This window comes from Lithobates pipiens, unplaced genomic scaffold, assembly GCF_037356315.1.
Source record: "Lithobates pipiens isolate NorthernLeopardFrog02 unplaced genomic scaffold, aLitPip1_a1.2 Scaffold_3, whole genome shotgun sequence".
NCBI classification, from domain to species: domain Eukaryota; kingdom Metazoa; phylum Chordata; class Amphibia; order Anura; family Ranidae; genus Lithobates; species Lithobates pipiens.
The window spans coordinates 61,426,548-61,447,917 of record NW_027507790.1 but is presented as its reverse complement, the minus strand read 5'-3'; the positions used below and the strand labels follow the sequence as shown (position 1 = coordinate 61,447,917).

The window sequence follows — 21,370 nt, the reverse complement described above, 5'->3', positions numbered from 1 at the left end:
TGTGTGACCTTATGAGAAAGTTTGCATAGGTTAGTGCATTTTGTAGCGCTGTGGGTATATTCTATAGCTCTGAGCCATTGGTCTGATTTGTTATTAAGTAATTGATAGAGTGAAATGCCTCCCTTACGATGAATTGCATCGGTAAGGTAAGTTTTGACTTTCCAGTACAAGTGGTGGGTAGATATTCGTATGCATTTGAGATGGGATGCAAGTCGAGTATAGGTGAAATGTTCTGATTTGGGTAGACTGTAATCCCGCTGTAGGAACTCAAATGTTTTCAGTTTGTCGTTAGAGTATAAATCTGTCAAGCTGTATAACCCTGACGTCTTCCATTTGTCTAGGCTTAGGTCGGGAATAAGTAGCGATAGGGACGATATTGAAATTAAGAAGGGCAGAGTTGAAGTCGCTAGGGATGTGGTGGCTATCATGGTTTTCCATGCATTAAGTGAAGCTAGCATAGGTAAGGGGAGTTGTGTGTTTTGTTTTCTTAGTGTAAGTATGGACAACTACATAGTCGTATAGGGTTCCTCCCGGTATTAGGGATTGCTCTATTTCTCCCCACAATGTGGAGGGTTGTGTGGCGAACCAATCTCTCTAAATTGTGCTAGTGTCGCTGCAAGCCAGTAATCTGCTAATATTGGTAACCCTATATCACCTGCTTGTTTCATCTTTTGGAGTATGTTAAGTGTGCTTCTAAGTTTCTACCTTTCCCATAGGTACTTGGATAGGATAGATTGCAGTGTACCTATAAATTTTTGTTGGGCACTGGAATGGGTACTGCACGATAGGTATACAAGATCTGTGGTAGAATCTGCATTTTGAAGGCAGCTAATCTACCCGACCATGATAGGATGTGTCTTCTCAATTTCTGAATGTCTTGTGTAAGTTTTTGTTCCAGAGGCAGATGGTTAGCCCGAAACAAAAGATCTGGTCCTGCAGCGAGTTTGATTCCCAGATAGTTAATGTCATGGCTATTCCACATATACGGGTGCTGTTTTTTTATGTTGGATTTATCTTAAATGCTTATCCCCAGGTCTAGGATATATGATTTAGAATCATTTACCTTATAGTATGATACTTTACCATAATCACGCAGCAGCATAGTTACTCTGTGCAGGGTATGACACCGGACACGTTAACATCAGTATTACATGATCTGCGAAGAGGCTTATAACATGTTTTCGGTGGTTAATTGTGAATCCGTACACTTCAGGGTCTTGCCTGATGGTAGCGGCCAGAGGTTCTATTAACGTATTAAAGATGAGGAGTGAAAGTGGGCAACCCTGGCGCATTCCATTTGTGATGGGGAATGGTTTGGACAGCATACCTGACGTGTATATACAGTGCCTTGCGAAAGTATTCGCCCCCTTGAACTTTTCAACCTTTTTCCACATTTCAGGCTTCAAACATAAAGATATAAAATTTTCATTTTTTGTGAAGAATCACCAACAAGTGGGACACAATTGTGAAGTGGAACGAAATCTATTGGATTTTTGAAACTTTTTTAACTAATAAAAAAATGAAAAGTGGGGCGTGCAAAATTATTCGGCCCCCTTGCGTTAATACTTTGTAGAGCCACCTTTTGCTGCGATTACAGCTGCAAGTCGCTTGGGGTATGTCTCTATCAGTTTTGCACATCGAGAGACTGAAATTCTTGCCCATTCTTCCTTGCAAAACAGCTCGAGCTCAGTGAGGTTGGATGGAGAGCATTTGTGAACAGCAGTTTTCAGCTCTTTCCACAGATTCTCGATTGGATTCAGGTCTGGACTGTGACTTGGCCATTCTAACACCTGGATACGTTTATTTGTGAACCATTCCTTTGCAGATTTTGCTGTATGTTTGGGATCATTGTCTTGTTGGAAGATAAATCTCCGTCCCAGTTTCAGGTCTTTTGCAGGCTCCAACAGGTTTTCATCCAGAATGGTCCTGTATTTGGCTGCATCCATCTTCCCCCTCAATTTTAACCATCTTCCCTCTCCCTGCTGAAAAAAATCAGGCCCAAACCATGATGCTGCCACCACCATGTTTGACAGTGGGGATGGTGTGTTGAGGGTGATGAGCTGTGTTGCTTTTACGCCCAACATATCGTTTTGCATTGTGGGCAAAAAGTTCGATTTTGGTTTCATCTGACCAGAGCACCTTCTTCCACATGTTTGGTGTGTCTCCCAGGTGGCTTGTGGCAAACTTTAGACGAGACTTTTTATGAATATCTTTGAGAAATGGCTTTCTTCTTGCCACTCTTCCATAAAGGCCAGATTTGTGCAGTGTACAACTGATTGTTGTCCTATGGACAGACTCTCCCACCTCAGCTGTAGTTCTCTGCAGTTCATCCAGAGTGATCATGGGCCTCTTGGCTGCATCTATGATCAGTCTTCTTCTTGTCTGAGCTGAAAGTTTAGAGGGACGGCCAGGTCTTGGTAGATTTGCAGTGGTCTGATACTCCTTCCATTTAAAAATTATTGCTTGCACAGTGCTCCTTGGGATGTTTAAAGCTTGGGAAATCTTTTTGTATCCAAATCCAGCTTTAAACTTCTCCACAACAGTATTACGGACCTGCCTGGTGTGTTCCTTGGTCTAAATGATGCTCTCTGCGCTTTCAACAGAACCCTGAGACTATCACAGAGCAGGTGCATTTATACAGAGACTTGATTACACACAGGTGTATTCTATTTATCACCATCAGTCATTTAGGACAACATTGGATCATTCAGAGATCCTCGCTGAACTTCTGGAGTGAGTTTGCTTCACTGAAAGTAAAGGGGCCGAATAATTTTGCACGCACCACTTTTCAGTTTTTCATTTGCTAAAAAAGTTTGAATTATCCAATAGATTTCGTTCCACTTCACAATTGTGTCCCACTTGTTGGTGATTCTTCACAAAAAATTAAAATGTTAGATCTTTGTTTGAAGCCTGAAATGTGGCAAAAGGTTGAAAAGTTCAAGGGGGCCGAATACTTTCGCAAGGCACTGTATACGCGGGCTGAGGGAGTTGTGTAGAGTGCTAGAATTGCTGACAATAGGTGTCCCTGGAATCCATATTTTTCTAAGGTTCTTTCGAGGTGCAGCCAATGTACCCTGTCAACACCTTCTCTGCATCCAAAGCTAGGAGTATAGAAGGCGTTCGCTTTTTTTGCTATATGGATTATATCAATTGGTCTTCTGGTGGCGTCGGAGGACTGCCTTCCTTTTGTGACGCCCGATTGATCTGGGTGGGTGATGGTGGGCAGGATGTCTATCAATCATAGGACTAACATTTTAGCATAGATTTTTAGATCATTTAATAACGAAATAGGTCTGAAGTTTTGGGGGGTGTCCGGTGTTTTCCCTGGTTTTGGTAAGGGGACTATCAGAGCTTCCAGTATTTCAGTTGGAAAAGAAGCAGACGCAGCAGCTGTCTTGAACACCTTGAGTAAGTATGGGCCTAAAAGTTATTTAAAGGTTTTATAGTATTCCGCTGTCAGGCTGTCCGGTTCGGGATATTTATTGTTAGGGAAGGTGTCTCTTACCTTCACAATTTCCAATATGGAAAAGGGGGCATTTAATTGGCTCAGCTGGGAGGATGAAATTTGCGGTAGTCCTATGTTCGATAGAAAGTTGTGCACATCATCTTGGGTGGGTTGTGTCGTATGGTCGTCTTGGTTCAGATTAGAAAGTGATCTATAGTAGTCACTGAATGCATCTGCGATGCTTTGAGGGTCTATTATTTTGGTTTTAGATTTGGGGTCTATAAGGTGAGAAATTTTGGAATTGGATTGTTGGCCTTTCAGTCTACGTGCTAGTGCTTTCCCAGCTTTATTGCTGGTAGAGTAGAATGACATTTTTAATCTCCTTTCCTTGATCTCATAGGAACGAAGAAGTGCTATCCTAAGGACATGTCTTGGGGAAGTCAGTTTGTCGCTCAGTGTAGGGTTAGGGTGGTGTTTGTTCGGTTTGTCTAATTTTTCTATTTAGGGTATCTAACTTCTGCTGCCTCTACTTCTTAAGTTTAGAACTAAGTTTAATAAACATTCCTCTTATGTATGTCTTATGGGCATTCCACAAATTAAACAGGTTTTCAGAGGAAGGGGAATTGATCTGAAAGTATTCGGACAGATGGCACTCCAAGGCACGTTTTAGTTTCTGGGTTGTGCAGTATTTGAGGGTTGGCCCACCAAACATATGCGTTTTGGGTGGGATAGTCTCGGAGGGTTAAAAGGATGGACGCGTGATCCGACCATGATAGGTTAACCCCTTCTCGCCGAGCGTACGTAGGTGTGCGTACTCGGCTTTCGGGGGTATACCGGGATGATGCCCGCAGCTGCAGGCATCATCCCGGTATAGTTTTTCAGTGCGGGCGATCGGCTTTCCAGCCATAACAACCGATGCGGCTAAATCTATTTTTGACATTTGGTGTTTACAAGTTAAAATCCATATTTTTTGCTAGAAAATTACTTGGAACCCCCAAACATTATATATATATTTTTTAGCAGAGACTCTAGAGAATAAAACAGCGATTTGTTACAATTTTTTTGTCACACGGTATTTGCGCAGCGGTGTTTTAAACGCAACTTTTTGGAAAAAGGGACACTTTCATGAATTAAAAAAAAAAAAACGGTAAGATTAGCTCAATTTTTTTGCAGAATGTGAAAGATAATGCTACACAGAGTAAATAGATACCAAACATGTCACACTTTATAATTGCATGCACTCGTGGAATGACGACAAACTACGGTACCTAAAAATCTCAATAGGCGATGCTTTAAAAAAAAAAAAATCCGGTTACCAGGTTAGAGTTACAGAGGAAAAAAATGTTCTTTATTTTATTTACTTTAAAATTAATAAATAGTTTTAAAAAAAATTTTTTTTTTGATCACTTTTATTGCTGTCACAAGGAATGTAAACATTCCTTGCGACAGTAATAGATGGTGGCAGGTACTCTTTATGGAGGGATCGGGGGTCTTTTAGACCCCCGATCCCTCCTTTACACTTCAAAGTATTCAGATCGCCGTTTTCGGCGACTCTGAATACTGTATATATTTTTAAATCCATCGCCATTTGCAGCCGAGTAAACGGAAAGTGACGTCATGACGTCACTTCCGTGTTTACAATTAGGAGACTGGAATGAAGCCTCTTACGGTTGTTTACTCTACCCATAGGTTACCATTACGGTGTTGCTCCTGACGAGTGGCTATAAGGTTACGAAACGCGTAGAGCTTTCAACTGCCGTTTTGTGTATACAATCTTCAACAAAGCATGAACGTTCCTTCTTGACCTTTTTGTTTGTTTATATTTTTTTTTCTCTTAAATGACGCTTCAATGTGTCATTTATCTACATATAATTTGTGTTTATTAAATACTCGGCTCTTCATGTGTTTTACTACTAAGTCCTTGTTGGAATGCATAATATGATGAAATAGAAAACACTAATATATGGCTATGTGTATTAACATGTAAATATGACTACCTGTATTTATTAAAATGTTTTTTTTACCAAATTTTATGCTTCTGCTCCCGTGTGCCTCATACAAAGTCCCGCCTGCTGCTCCTTTCTTTTTAAATAGTATAAGATATCTACCCATAGGATCAGAGATATCCTGGTGGAGATGAAAAGGGATGGAGTCTCTAATAGCCACTAGGACTCCTTCTTTTTTTTTCTTTTTTTTTTTTTTTTTGCGGCTATGCTAGAAAAAAAAATAGTGTTGAAATCCTTTGTGGGCACATTGAGGCTGGGCATCTTGGTGGAAGTGAGTCTGAGCACATAGTATATCACAACATATTGAGTCGGCTTCCCTCCATAAGGATGCTCTTTTGGCCGGATGGTTAAGGCCATGAGCATCGATAGATAGTATCTTCACCGGCATCAGTTATAATTGATAGTCAGTGAATGTAGATAAAGAGGATATCTGTACTTGTATATTTTGTGCGCATTCGGTTAGATTTCCAGCGTGTAAGGATGGAACGGCAGTCCCTATCTCCAGCATACAGCGTTGAGGGATTTTGGTGGTGGAGCGTGTAGAAATGAGTCCCAGTGCAGTTCAGTTGATCCATTCATGGAGAAAGGGGAGTGTCTTGGTTCAGCCCAGTTGAAAACTGTGAAAAAAGTAAATAAAAAACAAAACAAAATGCTTGACGGGGTTAGGGGAAATCCCTCTAGGGGTTTCTCACATGTGATGCCCTGTACACTTTTGGTGAAGGGATGTGGAACTGTTTCCATGTTCCCGGGAGGGGGGGGGGGGTTGTTGACTGTTTCCTTGGTATTTTAGTGGGAGCCTCTCCGTTAGCCCTCTGTTTTTCTTTACTTTGTGTTTCTTGGATACTACCTGCCATTCTTCCAGGGGTTGAATAGTACCTCCCATGTGAGAGGACGACGGTGGTGGATCTGTTATCTCCCATTGCCTAAGAGCTTTCAGGCCATCTTCCAGGGTGGAAACGGATAAATTGTTTCTGTTATGGGTAATGGATAAAGTTGCAGGGTACTTCCACTTGTGGAGGATACGATGGTTGCGTAAAGCTTTAGTAATGGTGGCTAAATTCCGACACCTTTGGCGGGTGTATCTGGAAAGGTCTAGAAGCAATTGTATGGCATTGTGTTGTTCTGGGCATTGGTCTGCTTTTCGTAAGGTGTCTAGGATGCATTCCTTTGTTTTGTAAAAATGCAGGCTTAACAGAATGTCTCTGGGTATTTTATCGGCAAGAAATGAAGGCTTAGGGACTCTATGTATCCTATCTATCGTGAGCTCCAGGGAGGTCGCAGTAGGCAATATGGCTGAAAACGGTTCCAACGCGTATTGTGTGAGCTGCTAAGTTGTCATGGTCTCTGGGACACCCCTCATTTTCAAGTTATTCCTCCTGGATCTGTCTGCTAAGTCTGATAACTTGTCTTTGATCCAGGAGATAGCATCTTGGTGGGCTTCATGTGCATCCACCATTTTGTTAAAGGAACTAGCATATTCTCCCAATGCATGTTCTACTCTGTCACCTAGCCTGTGGATCTCTGCTTGGCATGTTTTAATGGTGTGGAGCATGTCAGCCTGGATAGATGATCTTAGGGATAGTAGCATATCTTTGAGCACTACATCCGACACAGGCTGTCCTGTGGTAGGGAATCCCGTTATAGGGGCAGGCATGGCAGGGTTGTTAGGCCTCTGAGGTTGTAGCGTGGTCACTTGCCATCTCGTGCGACTGCGAACCGCTGTGTGGAGAGGCCATGCACTGTCTACTTTTTGCTGGGCTCCTGGTGGCTGGTGTGGAGGCGTCGGAGGATGAGCCAGTGTGTGGGCTGTGTGAGCTGTTCCCCTGGCCGTTGCTTATGGAGCCTCCCGCCGCCGCCAATCACAGATCGTGCTAAATGGCCAATCACAGTGGCCATTTAGCACTCGATCGGGCTATCCAATGAGAGGTGATCTCGTATGTAAACATATGAGATCATCTCTCATCGCCGGCTCCCCTCCTCACACAGAGACAGTGTGTGAGGAGGGAGAGCTTCCGTGCTGCAGCGTCTGTGGCTGACAGTGAGTACACACACACACACACACACACACACACACACACACACACACACACACACACACACACACACACACACACACACACACACACACACACACACACACACACAGTAAAACACACACACACACACAGTAAAACACACACTGAAACACACACACACACTGAAACACACACATGCCCACCTGTCCCCTGTGCCACCTGTCCCCTGTGCCACCTGTCCCCTGTGCCACCTGTCCCCTGTGCCACCTGTCCCCTGTGCCACCTGTCCCCTGTGCCACCTGTCCCTAGTGCCACGTGTCCCCAGTGTCACCCGTCCCTAGTGCCATGTATCCCCAGTGCCACCTGTCAGTGTCGCATGTCATCAGTGCCACGTATTGGTGCCATCTGTCATCAGTGCCACGTATTGGTGCCATCTGTCATCAGTGCCACGTATTGGTGCCATCTGTCATCGGTGTCACGTGCCATCTGCCATCAGTGTCACGTTTCATTGTCCTGGTGCTCCAGGGCCTTCAAAAGTGTGATAGGTGGTCAACAATTTAGATGTGTAATTTATGCTCCTAGAATACGTGATGCGCTCCCTGCATGTTGGGTGTTTCTAAGTGGCCAGGCTGTGAAAAAGTCCCACACATGTGGTATCGTAATACTCATAAGGAGTAGCAGAATTTAATTTGGGGTGTCATTTGTGGTATACACATGCCATGTGAGAGAAATAACCTATTACAATGACAATTTTGTGGGAAAAAAAAATAAAAAACAAAAAAACGTAATTTTGCAAAGAATTGTGGGGAAAAAACACCAAAAACCTCACTGTGCTTCTTACTAAATACCTTGGAATGTCTACTTTCCAAAAAGGGGTCATTTGGGGGGTAGTTGTACTTTTTCTGGCTTGTTCGGGTCACAAGAAATAGGCCACCAGTACATCAGATGTGATTAATTTTGTATGATTTGCACCACAGCTTGTAGACTCTCTAACTTTCACAAAGACCAAATAATATCCACTAATTTGGGTTATTGTTACCAAAGATATGTAGCAGTATAAATTATGGCCAAAATGTATGAAGAAAAATTAATAATTTGCATAATTTTATCACGGAAACAAAGAAATTCTTTTTTTTCAAAATGTTTGGTCTTTTTTCATTTATAGCGCAAAAAATAAAAAACCCAGAGGTGGTCAAATACCACCAAAAGAAAGCTCTATTTGTGGGGAAAAAGGACAAAAAATGCATTTGGATACAGTGCTGCATGACTGAGTAATTGTCATTCAAAGTGTGAGAGCACCGAAAGCTGAAAATTTGGTCTGGGCAGGAGGGGTGTTTAAGTGCCCAGTAGGCAAGTGGTTAACAAGGGTGTGTAGACAATTTATATCCACTATATTTTGTTTTAAATATTTAAGACACAGGACACTTTAAGATTCTTTACTGTGTCTGTGTGGAAAGTGGCAGTATATCGTTTGTCAACGTTTGCCTCTCTCTGTCTCTCATCTGCTATCTATAGAAACAAAAATTCTGACCTTTTGTACATGTGGGTTCAAAGTTACAGGCATGAGGGAACATTGGCTTTACGATACTGCATGGGTGACAGTGCCTACCTATGTTCTTGTTAACACAGCATGAGTTGATTGTAAATACATCTGACCTACTTGCATTCCATATAGTTCAAAGACAGTTTGTATACACTGCTGCTTGTTGGTACTTGTATGTTCAGTGGTGTATTATTGCGTTTCACTTTTATTATATGAAAAAGACAATTTTCAGTGCACAAAAGCTTTAATTCATAAGCATGCCATATTCACATTTAATTCTGTATGTGTATCTAGTCCTACCCCCAGAATCCAATCCCCTTGCTTTCAAAACTGGACAGCACTAAATTTGTATTGGATCCATTGTTGCACTACAGTAAGATTCTGCTGCGAAGTTCTTTGGTTGGGTTGTTTCAAGATGAGGAACAGCTAAGCAGTCAGATCATATTAACATATGCATTCTTCTATAACATTTTCAACATTGCCCTGTACAAACTTCTTATGATGCTTGTTTTCTCTTGTGCTTTTAGTATCATTTGCTCCAATAAGCTTTGCCATAAGGGTGAAAGAAACAGATCTTCTTCCTTTTGAGAAAAACAGAGTTAAATTAGATGATGACAGTGAAGAGGAGGGAGAAGGAGATGGCAAAGATGGACAACAAAACAAAACCAGCAGTTCTAGTAATTGCCAGTCCCTAAACACTGCAACTATTGTTGTTGAAGAAAAGAAACCTCAGTTAACTCCAGAGGAGCTGGAGGCGAAACAAGGTACATCATTTTAATTCTTAAATTTATTTCAAACTTTATTTCATTTCATTTTCACGGCATCTATTCAGACGTTATTACAAGGACCCCGAAAGCTTTGCTGTTGGCTGCACTTCTGAAGCGCAACAGTATGTTAGGGCTGTATTTAATCATAAATGAGGTTAACATTTTGTATCCACTGAAGACCTTGATGAACAACAAAGGTGTGTCAAACAAAGCATGTGATTTGACTCATGTTCTTAAGTCAGTCCTTTGTCTCTAACCTTGCCCATAACTACACAAGTGAAACATGCATCAGATGCTTTTGTTCCCCAAAAGGACTTTTTCCCTACCATTGCATATAAAGTTAAAGGGCATCTATAATATATTTATTTGGGTCACTAAATTTATTTCAATCTGAAGTTTTATATCTGTGTTATAATATGTTTGCAATTTTGTTCTGTTAAAAGGCTAATACATAAGGCACATTTATTGAAAACCTTTTATTAGCATTGTATTTACAAAGGAAATTTTTGACAGCTGCAAAGAACCATAAAGGCTGAAATTGATATGGTCCATAAGCTTTAGACCAATTAAAATAAATACAGCACCTGGATTAGATGGCATACTCCTAAGTGTTATCAAATAGTTGGTTTCTGTTATTTCTAAGCCATTGTTTCTAATTTTTGGAGACATTTTAATGACTGGCTCAGTACCATTAGAATGGTGCAAGGTCAATTGTGGTTCCTATGTTCAAAAATGGATTAAGGTCTTTACTGATCAACTACAGACCATCTAGATTAACTTCTATAGTCAAGAGAATATTAGAGAGTTTGATAAAAAACAAAAAAAAAAAAACACATACAGATGTCTTTGCTAGAAAACCATATTATAAGCAGTAGTCATTTGGATCAATGACTGAATTCGTCAAACAAATCTGCTTTTTTATAGCCAAAGGATAGTGGCTTTGGATATAGTATACTTTCATTTTACAAAAGGGTTTGACACAATTCCCCACACAGGGCTATGGGTAAGGTAAAGTTCATAGGCTTAGAAAATTCAACTTGTAAATGAATAGAACATTGGCTAAAAGCTTACATAGAGAGTTGAATATTCATGTTTTGATTTATGGTTATTAATATACCCCAATGTTCAGTCTTGCGTGTTTATAAATTATATAGCATTTGAGACTACAAGTATTTCAGTATTTGCAGATGACACCAAGCTACAAGGTGGAATAACGGCCTTACATCATGTCTCCAATTTAACAAACAATTTTAATTGAGCAGCTATATGGCAAATAATGTTCAGTTTTGATAAATGTAAACAAATGCACTTGGAGTTTAAAAGACATACATGCATCATACATTCTAAGAGGCGTACAACTGGTGGAGTCAGTGGTCGAGAAGATATTGGTGTTCTGAGAGATCATAGACTCAAAAATAACATACGATCCCAAACTGCAATTTATAAAGCAAAAATACTCTTTTGCGTTAACAGATGAAGACTCCAGAGCATTAGATCTAAAATATACTATTCAGTTTTGGACATCGGGGAACTAAAGAAAATACATAGAAGGGTAACCAAACTGATAAGCATGGAGGACCTCAACTGTTAAAGATTAGCTGAACAGAATGTATTCTATTTTGAGAAGAGGCAAGACCTCTGATGGGTTTACTTCCTCTTTGTCTCCCTGCAAAGTTAAAGCATAATGGGCTACTATGCATCGCATAGTAGCCCATTATGTGTCACTTACCTGACACAGGAGCCAGCGATGTCACCGCTGTCCCCTGTAGTCTGGAGCATCCATCTTCTTCTCGGTATCGCTGCTCCGGCCACTCACAGTTCCGGAGCAGTGATGATGTCACTCCCGCACATGCGCATGGGAGCCGCCACTAACGGCATATCGCTGTTAGCAGCGGAATGCTGCTAACGGCGATAGTGCGCCTGCGTGTGCCGTAGACAGCTGTTACTGTCTTTTACCAGATATCTCGTAAACCATGTAGGTTTGGGAGATGTTTGTTGGACCTACAGGTAAGCCTTAATCTAGGCTTACCTGTAGATCAAAGTGATTTGTAAGGGTTTACAACCACTGTAAGGGGAAATATGATCAACGTATAAATACATATGTGGTCCAAATCATGAACTTTGTGCAGATTTTTTTTTTTACGGTCATTACAAAAGACAGCAGGCAAATCTTTTCACCTCATACTACAAAAAGGCTTCACTGTAAGAACTGTGGAAAAAGTGTGGATTTAACAACTTCAGGAACTAATTCTGGTCAGCTTAGTAGATTATTATAATTTTACTTATTTGTCTTAATTGTAAAGCAGAAGACAGGAAAATTATTAATTGACACCAGGATTATACTTTCAGGTGTATGGACACTGGCATAGCTTTCCAGGACATGCTCCCTGGGTGTCTCCTGTAACTTCCTGAGTGCTTAGCTTTTTGCTAGTGTCCAAAAGTGATGGACCTCTACTCCTTCGTGGAAAAGTTACTTAGATTAACTATTTTGCCCAGGGGAGGGTATCTAATGTTTTGGCCACTGGATCCTGCATGAGTGTTCACCATAGAACTTTGTGCAACACATCGTAGTCAGTCACAGGGTGCTATACAATTCCAGGGCTGTGGTCCATCGCTATGGAACTTATAAGACCCATTCAGGGGTATGCCCGATGTGACTGTCGAAGTCTTGGCTTTTTATACATTCCAGCATTGTGTGCAGGTAAGAGAGGAGTCACCCTGTATCTCTGATCATTACTGTGAAAAATGGGCTATGTTTAGAAAGTAGACTTTTTGCTAAAAATTCAGCCACTCAGAGCTCAGTCTCAGGTGGATGACTAAGTGTGACATCACACCACTGGTCGCACATTATATAGCCACTTCTGCCTAGAGTCCTTATATGGTACCTAGGAGCTTCCTTCTGTGCTTTCACCACAGGGATTTGTTGCAGGGTGGTCTACACCCAGGTTGCGACATACTACTGATCATTCTTGTTATATATTCCGCACCCTACTCTGTGACTACCCAACAGGGAATACCCTCGCCTGTAGCTATGGTAGAAATCATGCAAAAGGGAGCCGTGGAAATCGTGCAAAAGGGAGCCATGGCAAACATTCATCCTATTGAAAGCCTGCGCAATACTTGGCCTCACAGTGATTATGCTTTCCTTGCACTGGAACAGAACTGATTTTAACACTGGTCTCTGCATCCGATTCTAATGCTCTACTCTCATGCAGCAATCGGCCTATCGTAACAAAAGCAGAATTTTTGCATCTTTAACTATTCTGACAACTTCTACTTCTAACTAACTTCTGAGGCTCCAGCTTAAAACCGTATTAAACTCAAAACCAAAATTGTAATGTATTGCAGCTTACCAAACCTTAGATGTGGTATTTGCATTTGTTTTGTTTTTGGCAGTTTCCATCTGTTTTTATCTGGTTATCTAGCCAGTAACATACCTCCTGTATTAGAGTGCCCCCACTCTGGATGAAAGCGCATAGGGGCACTTTTTGAATAGGAGCATTGTCAGCCTTGGGAGAGGGGATGACCTTTAATCCCTGCAAAGAAGAAATTCAATACTTCCTTCTGCTGCTGGTGGCGCAGAACTCTGTACTAAACAGACCATTAGCTGTAAATCTTGCAGAATATGATGCCAAGTGTTGGCTTTGTGGTGTCTGCTACTAAACTACTAAGGTAATTCAAACATCTTGCCCCTTACTGTGCCCTGTAGCAATGAAGGGGCTGACGGGGAAAAAAATCATTCTGTGGAAGACCAGGAAATGGACACCCCCAGAGAAATGTTAGGTTTTGTGGTATTTTTTAGCTTTCTCCTTTCTTTATGGTCCCAGAACTACCTATTTGTAAACTCTGCTTGCATTGGCTAACATTACATTTTTTTAGCTGTACTTTTATTTTTAACGATGGTACCTTAACATTGTCAATCTGTTCAGCCAGCACTGGTATGAACTGATGGCAGTAACTGTGATTTGAACTGCCCAGTTAAAATGGTTCACTCCTTTTATTTTCACTTTTCAAAGAAAGTCATTGGCTTACCTTAAAGCGGGTCTTCACCCTCATTTTTATCTTTCCTCCTCTGTACCCCTCCTTCCCTCCGCTGTTCGAATAGGGCTCTTTTTATTATTAAATCACTTCTGGCCCATCCTCCCCTCCCCCCTTCCATGCTTGCACTCGCCTGTGCTTCCTGGAATATGTACATCACATATCCCTGCAGGCATAGTCTTTCATTGAGAAATGAGGGGGTGGGCTTAGCAGCAAGTCCATTGCGAGAGCTTCTGGTTGAACCTAGAATAGCTGGAACCTTACCAATGATGTCACACATGAAGATGGTGGCGTATGACTGAACATGAGGCATCTCAGCCAATGCTCAATCTGATGGGTGAGTGAGTGATGTTAACTGGTCAGGAACCGTAAGCAGAAAAAAAAGAGGGGGGGGGGGTAAAGCTATTCTCTTTATTATCTTAACATAAATAATTTGAAATCCTTTCTTTTTATTTTTTCCTGTCTAGCAATTTGTGCAGTTTTATAGTATGACATTGGTTTGCCATGTCTTTACAAGCCCAATCAATAGTGCATTCTGACTGAAGTGGCAGTGTCTGAATCCCAAATTTGAATTAACATGTAGCATGCCAGGACTTGTCACAAATGTTTGAGAAAGTTAATTTGTATGCAAATGTGTTTCTCTCAAATACTCAGTTAAGTTTTTTTTTTTTTTTTTTTTTAAATGTATACAATTATTTTTCTACATGGGGATAATGGGGAGGGGAATGGCTACACATTCCAAGGAAAATATTTAAAGGAGCACTAAAGTCAAAAACTAAAATTTAACATGTGATGGAACTTGGTAGACTGTAAAACATGTCTGTCTTTATTTGTAATATAAATGTAAGGATATAGATAAATGTACCTGCTCCCCTCCAGCTTGTCATCTTCATTTATTCTGGGGACAACACGGCTTCCTCACTTTTCAAATGGTTTAGTTGTCCCTTCTCGCATCATGACATTCAAGGAACTACAGCACAGAGCCTTGATGTCATGGGGGGGGCGTGCGTTTCTTCCTTTACTTATGAAGCCATAGCGTGTCAGTCCTCTTTGAAGACATGCCAAGGCCCCATCCACTTATCACGTCTGGCCCACCTATGCCACTGCCAACGAATCATGGGAAATGTAGTTTACCTGTGGAGATGCAGATGCTAGCATAATAGTGGTCGGCAACAACGTGCTAGCTCTGCAAAACTACTCCCACCATCACTATCAGGATCCAGCAGCGGAGACACAGATGGGGAGGGGATTAGAGCAAGCAAATGGGTGTATGCTGAGGTAATTATGATTTTATTTATGATACTTGTGGTAAATGTGGTACTTGCATGAGCTTTGTTCGCTGCACACTAAAAATATGTAAAGTTGTACTTTAACCAATTTCTGATAGGTATATATATATATATATGTGTGTGTGTGTGTGTGTGTGTGTGTATATATATATATATATATATATATACATATATATATATATATATATATATATATATATATATATTTTTTTTTTTTTTTTTTTAATATAATTTCCACATGGGGATTATGAGGGGGATATCATGCCTACACATTCCAAAGAGTATATTTGACCCATTTCTGATAAATAATATATGTATAATAATTTTTCTACATGGGGATTTTGGGTGGAATATCATGGATACACATCATTTGTAATGCATTTGACCTATTTCTGATATGAATATGGGTAGTATTCTTTTACTACATTGGGATTATGGGGGGAATATCATAGTTACATTTAACAAGGAACATATTTAACCTGTTTGTAAAAACATTATGGGTATAATTAATTTAATATGAAGCAGAGGGACTGGCAGCCACACTGAGTATTTCACCTAAATTCAAACAGCACAGGATACTTTTTCATACAAGTACATGGTACATCAGGCACATATCAGTAATATGAAAAGATTAACATTATAGTGATATGTGTCGGGTACCATGCATTTAGCAGTTAAAGTCCACGTGAAATTACATTAAAGTCCACAGAGGATCAGAGCAGTGAGGGAGGACATAAGCCATCAAGAACAGGCATGTTCTGCATTTCACTAGTGATCCAATGCTTTGTGCAAACTTTGATTAGCATGTTGAATAGGATACGCACATTTTTTAGGTGAAATTGCCACAGGTTCAAAAAAAGAAAAATATATCCAAAAAACATTAGGCATAGATGTTTTTCTAATGATTTTGATGTTGTTGACGCTTGGCTGAACTATATGACAGGACCTAAATATTCAGTTTAGTCTACATCAATTACCTTAATACATTAGCATCATAGACAAAGATAAGAGTATTTTTTTTTTCTACATGGGGATTATCGTGGCTACCCATTCCAAGGAACATATTTGACCTATTTCTGATAGTGATATGCTCATAGTTATTTTTCCACATGGGGATTATGGGTGGAATATCATGGCTACACAATCCAAGGAGAATATTTAACCTATTTCTGATAAAAAAAAAAAGTATAATTATTTTTTCTACTCAGTGATTATGTATGTAATATCATGACTAATTATGCCTAGGAACACAGTTGACCTGTTTCTGATAAGAACATGGCTATAATTTTTACATGGGGATTATGAGGGGGGAATATCATGGTTATACTAAATAAGGGAAAACATCTTTAACCGGTTTGTGAAAACATTATTGGTATTAGTTTTCTACATGGGAATTATGGAGCAAATATCATGGCTACACTAAACAAGGAACATTTTTAACCTGTTTCTGAAAACATTTTGGGTATATTTATTTTCCTATATGGTGATTATAGGGGGGATATCATGGCTAAACATTCCATGGATATTTAATGCATATTTAACCAATTTCTGATAAAAATGTGTGTAATTATTTTTCTACATGGAGATTATGGGTGGAATATCATGGATGCACATCCTTTTGTAATGCATTTTATATATATATATATATATATATATATATATATATATATATATATATATATATATATATATATAATATATTTTTTTGGAAACATTTCATTATTTAACATCAATATAAACTATGAACTCATTACATTATTTTATATCTTGATATCTATATTTAAAAAAAAAAAACACAAAAAGAAAAACAAGGAGAAAGAAAAAGGTGGGTGGGGGGGAGAGAGGTTGGGATGGGGGAAGTGGAGTGGGATCTTTCATAGTACTACTTATCAACAATACACCATTCCATGCCATAATAATTCACCTCAGACCCAACCATCTGATCCGGAATAACCCTATTAAATCATAATTTGGTTCTTATTTACCACAAAAAAACAAAAACGTGAAATATGGATTACTATCATTTAAAAAAAATAAAAACATGATCGGTGATATAATTGTGCAACCATCATTAAATACAAAAACGACACCATGACCAATACCCCTATACAGTATTATATTCAATTCTTACTAACCAGTGTTAAATGCAAAGAAATAAAAAAGGAGGGGGGCTCCGGTTTAATTGGTTGGGGAAAAATGATACTGTGTAAAATTAAATACTTAATCAAGCATGTATGACCAATACCCCTATACCATATCATTCTATTCAGTTCTTACTAACCAGTGTTTAATACAAAAAAAGGGAAAAAAAAGACAAATATATTCAGTTTTATAGTGTAGCACTCATAAAAAATAAAAAAAAAATAGGGAAAAAATTCAGTTTTATAATCCACATTATACTGTGTCTTAATTGGTGTTCTCCCAAACCTAGTGTATGTGTGCTCAGTTTGTTCCCCTCACTTAAGAAACAATCCACCCTTCCCATATACCATACCTTTTATCCCCCTTCCAAATAGCTCTCAGTATGTTATTTCAACTAGCCCAGTTCGAGACAAAAAACAAAAACACTACCCCCACGCTAGATGCATCCCAACCTTACCTATACCAGAACAGAGTGTTTGTCTATGGTTCTTACGCCTGTACACCAGATATGTCTGGGGAGTAATATAGCCATCCTGCCCAGGTATTGCAAAATTTGTCATATTGATCTCCAACCAAGTGTACCCATCTCTCAGCTTCCATTATTCTGTCTACCTCCCTTTTCAAATCTCCTATCATGGGGCATTTGGTTTGTTTCCAAAACCTAGGTATGAGTATTTTTGCAGCGTTCAATGGATGTGGTGTTATACTACTTTTATAAAATTTAAGAGGATGGCATCCCATGAAAAATAAAATGTGAAGAAAATTCTATAGGTGTTAATGTCAGTTTCATTATACAAGGGGCAGTTTCCTCCCAAAACTTTTTAATTTTGGGGCATGTCCACCATAAGTGGAGAAAAGAGCCCCCTCTGTTCACAACCCCTCCAGCACAGAGTGTCCGCTGCTGAATACATCTGTGTCAGCTGTACCAGGATACGATAACATCTGGTCAGGAATTTATAAGACATTTCTTGTATTTGGGAGCTTCTAGATGTATAATGTGTTGCTCTAATCAGTCTCTGGATTTGTGCTGATGTAAAATTTTTACCCAATTCTCTTTCTCATTCTCTAAAGTATGGGATTGAGATCTGTTGAGCACTAAGAACTAATTTATACATTCGGGACAATAAATGTCTTGAATCTGGAATCTTGACACACCAGAATTCGAATATAGTAAAAAAAAAAGTTTAAGGTTCTAACCTGGGGTTTTATTTTATTAAATAAATCCATTATTTGTTGATACTTCCAGGTGGCCATTGGTATGTCTCTCCCAAAGACATTATCAGCTCCGCTAAGGGCAAGAATATGCCTCTTAGTGTGAACCTTGCACAAGTAGCCTTCCCATCTCTTCCCCATAGATTTAAACGTCCCTCTTTTTCCCCTGGTGGGAACCAAGAGTACCCTCCCAATGGGTTTAATGGTAATATAGGGGGTGCATACCTCCCGGAGGTATTCAGTCTATCCCATACAAAGTTGTCCTAGTCAATGGCGATACCCAGTCTGCCGGGATCCAAGGGGCCCCAGCCAGGTCTCTAACTGGCTGTATGTTCTCCAGGGACACCCAGAAGTCATGCCAGTTCATAATTCGTACCAATGTCATAACTTTGTAGTACAAAGCTATGTTGGGAAGTCCTAGATCCCCCCCCTTCCTGTTCATGTCACCGTAGTATATCATGTGCTAACCTAGGATGTTTATCTCCCTACACATGTGAAAACCCTCTATTTGTTTAAAAACAGTCTGTGGAAGTGCCAGTGGCACCGTATATAGAATATAAATGATTCTAGGCAATATACTAATTTTAAGAGCAGTCACCATGCCAAACTACGTCAACAGAGGGCCTCTCCATCTCTGCAAGTCTTTCAATTGGCGTACCACCCAAAAATGTAACTTACGCTTTTTGGAATCCCCCCCCCCCCCCCCCCCCGAGTCACATTTGCCACCTTTTGGGGGAGGGGAGAGCAGATACCTGTCTAATTCAGGTATTTGCTCCCACTTCCAGGCATAGATAGCCGCAGTATCCATGGTTATCTATGCCATGTCCAGCATCTCCTCCTATAATGAGGATCCTATTACAGGCTGTAATTGAGTTAAAGTACTTACAAAAGGGGTGACAACGTTGGCCAGAATTTTTAATAGTAGATGTTTGTGAAGCCATCAGGCCCTGGACTTTTGCCCTTTGACAGTGTTGCCCCCACAGCAACTCTTTAATGGTAATCAGCCACTCTATTTCTTCCAGGTCCTCTGGAGGAAGACCAGAGGCCTTTGAATACTCCCTGATCCCCCCCCCCTCCTGTCCTTCCCCAGCACTCCCTACAGGCATCGGACCTATATTGTATAATGCTCCATAAAAGCAATGAAATTCTGCAGCTATTGATTGGGTATGCACTATACCCCTTAACATATGGACTTTGTGTGAATTTTGTTGCTTCTTTAACTGTCTTACCATCAACCTACCCCCCGTATTTCCTTGTTCATAGAAACGATGGGCAAAATACCTATGTTTATTTCTGACTTTCCGGTCCAGACACTAAGAAAAAAAATTCTGTAGTGTCTCCGGTTTCTGGGCAACTTCAGGGTCTAGGTGAGCCTTATGTTTGACTTCAAGCTGGTATATTTATTCTAAAAGATCCACAATCTCCTTCTGTATTTCCTTTCTAATACGAGAACCCTGTGAAATCAATTCCCCTCTAATAACCGCCTTATGGGCCTCCCACACTCCTTCATCTGACACCTCACCAGGCATATTAATCTCAAAATATAATGCCAGCATACGGGATAGGGAAACCACAGCCAGCCTATCCTCAAAAATGAACTCATTCAGTCTCCATTTCCGCTCCCCCCCTCCACCAGCTGGGACCAAACAAAGTTGGGGTTATAGGAGCTTGGTCAGATATTGTAATTGATTCACATGATTCAAATAGAACTGATCCACCATTAGTAGATTGATCCGTGAATATGAATCATGGATTTTAAAATAACTAAAATCCCTTTCCCTGTTATGCGGCACCCGCCAGCTGTCTACTAAATTAAGTAAGCGTTTTTAATGTGTTTTAGAGCTCTCAAAGACCAAAAAGTTTTGCCCGCTGAGGTGTCCAGACCAGGAACTAAAGTACTACTAAAATCGGCTCCCAATATCAAAAAAACATCCATGAATTTACCCAGTATTTCCATGGTTTTAGATTTAAAATTTACGGCACGATTATTAGGCACGTAGATAGTCGCAAAGGTGTAACACTGGCCCTGTATTTTGCCCTTCACAAAAAGAAATCTGCCTTCAGGATCTGCTCTTTTTTAATGGGTATCAGGGGGCATGAAAATATGAAAAGCAATTGTAACATCCCTAGCCCTTGGAATGGGGGATGGTGCATGAAACCATTGATTGAATGGGAAAAGGGGCATGCCTGGGGTCGACCCTGCTGCGAAGTGTGTCTCCTGTAGAAACACTATATCTGCCCCCAGGTGACGCATTTCACACCTGAGACAACTCCCATTACAAGGTGAGCAAATCCCCCCCCATACCCGGAGTCGTTCTCCCTTCCGCACCTTGCGGAATACCAAGTCCCTTAACTCGGGACCAACCTACTGGGGGGAAATTTTTTTAAAAGGCATGAACAGAGACCCTGTTGTTTCCCAGGCTTCCAAGAGTATTTTATGCAATAACTACCCATTACCCAACCTTTTAAATCAATACCTATTTTATAATGAGGGAAATTTCTTCTCTACAAAAATATTCTTATATGAGCAGAACCTTCTAAACTTTTGCTAATTTAGGACAATAAATTGTCTTCAAATTGGTCCAATAACTAAACTTGTCCTTATCTGAGTGATTCTTCCGTCGAGCTCCAATCCGGAAAGTCCACTGATGGCAACTCCAATATTTCTACAAATTGTTGCAGGTCATCTTATAGTTCTAAGTATCACTGTTTTACCATTCCAAGTAGCTGTTATGCGAAAAGGAAAAGCCCAGCGATAATTAACATCGACCATAAGGCCTCCAGTAAAGGCCAGACTGATCTGCATTGCATAAGTGTTCAGTGTGTCAAATCGGGAAGCAAGAACAGATGAGCACCTCCAAATTCTACTGTAGGGCTATCGCGGGCTGCTTTCATAATTGTTTCCTTCGCTGC

At 40.2% G+C, this 21,370-nt stretch overlaps 1 protein-coding gene across 4 annotated transcripts in view; it reads left to right on the top strand.

Moving 5' to 3' along the window:
* SFSWAP (splicing factor SWAP) overlaps positions 1–21,370 on the top strand; it is a 222,696-nt gene that overhangs the window by 116,036 nt on the left and 85,290 nt on the right. For all 4 annotated transcript variants that reach the window (XM_077461776.1, XM_077461775.1, XM_077461774.1 and 1 more), the window contains one exon: positions 9,537–9,773. In XM_077461776.1, the coding sequence (XP_077317902.1) occupies positions 9,537–9,773 (237 nt within the window). The remainder of the gene's footprint in view (positions 1–9,536; positions 9,774–21,370) is intronic.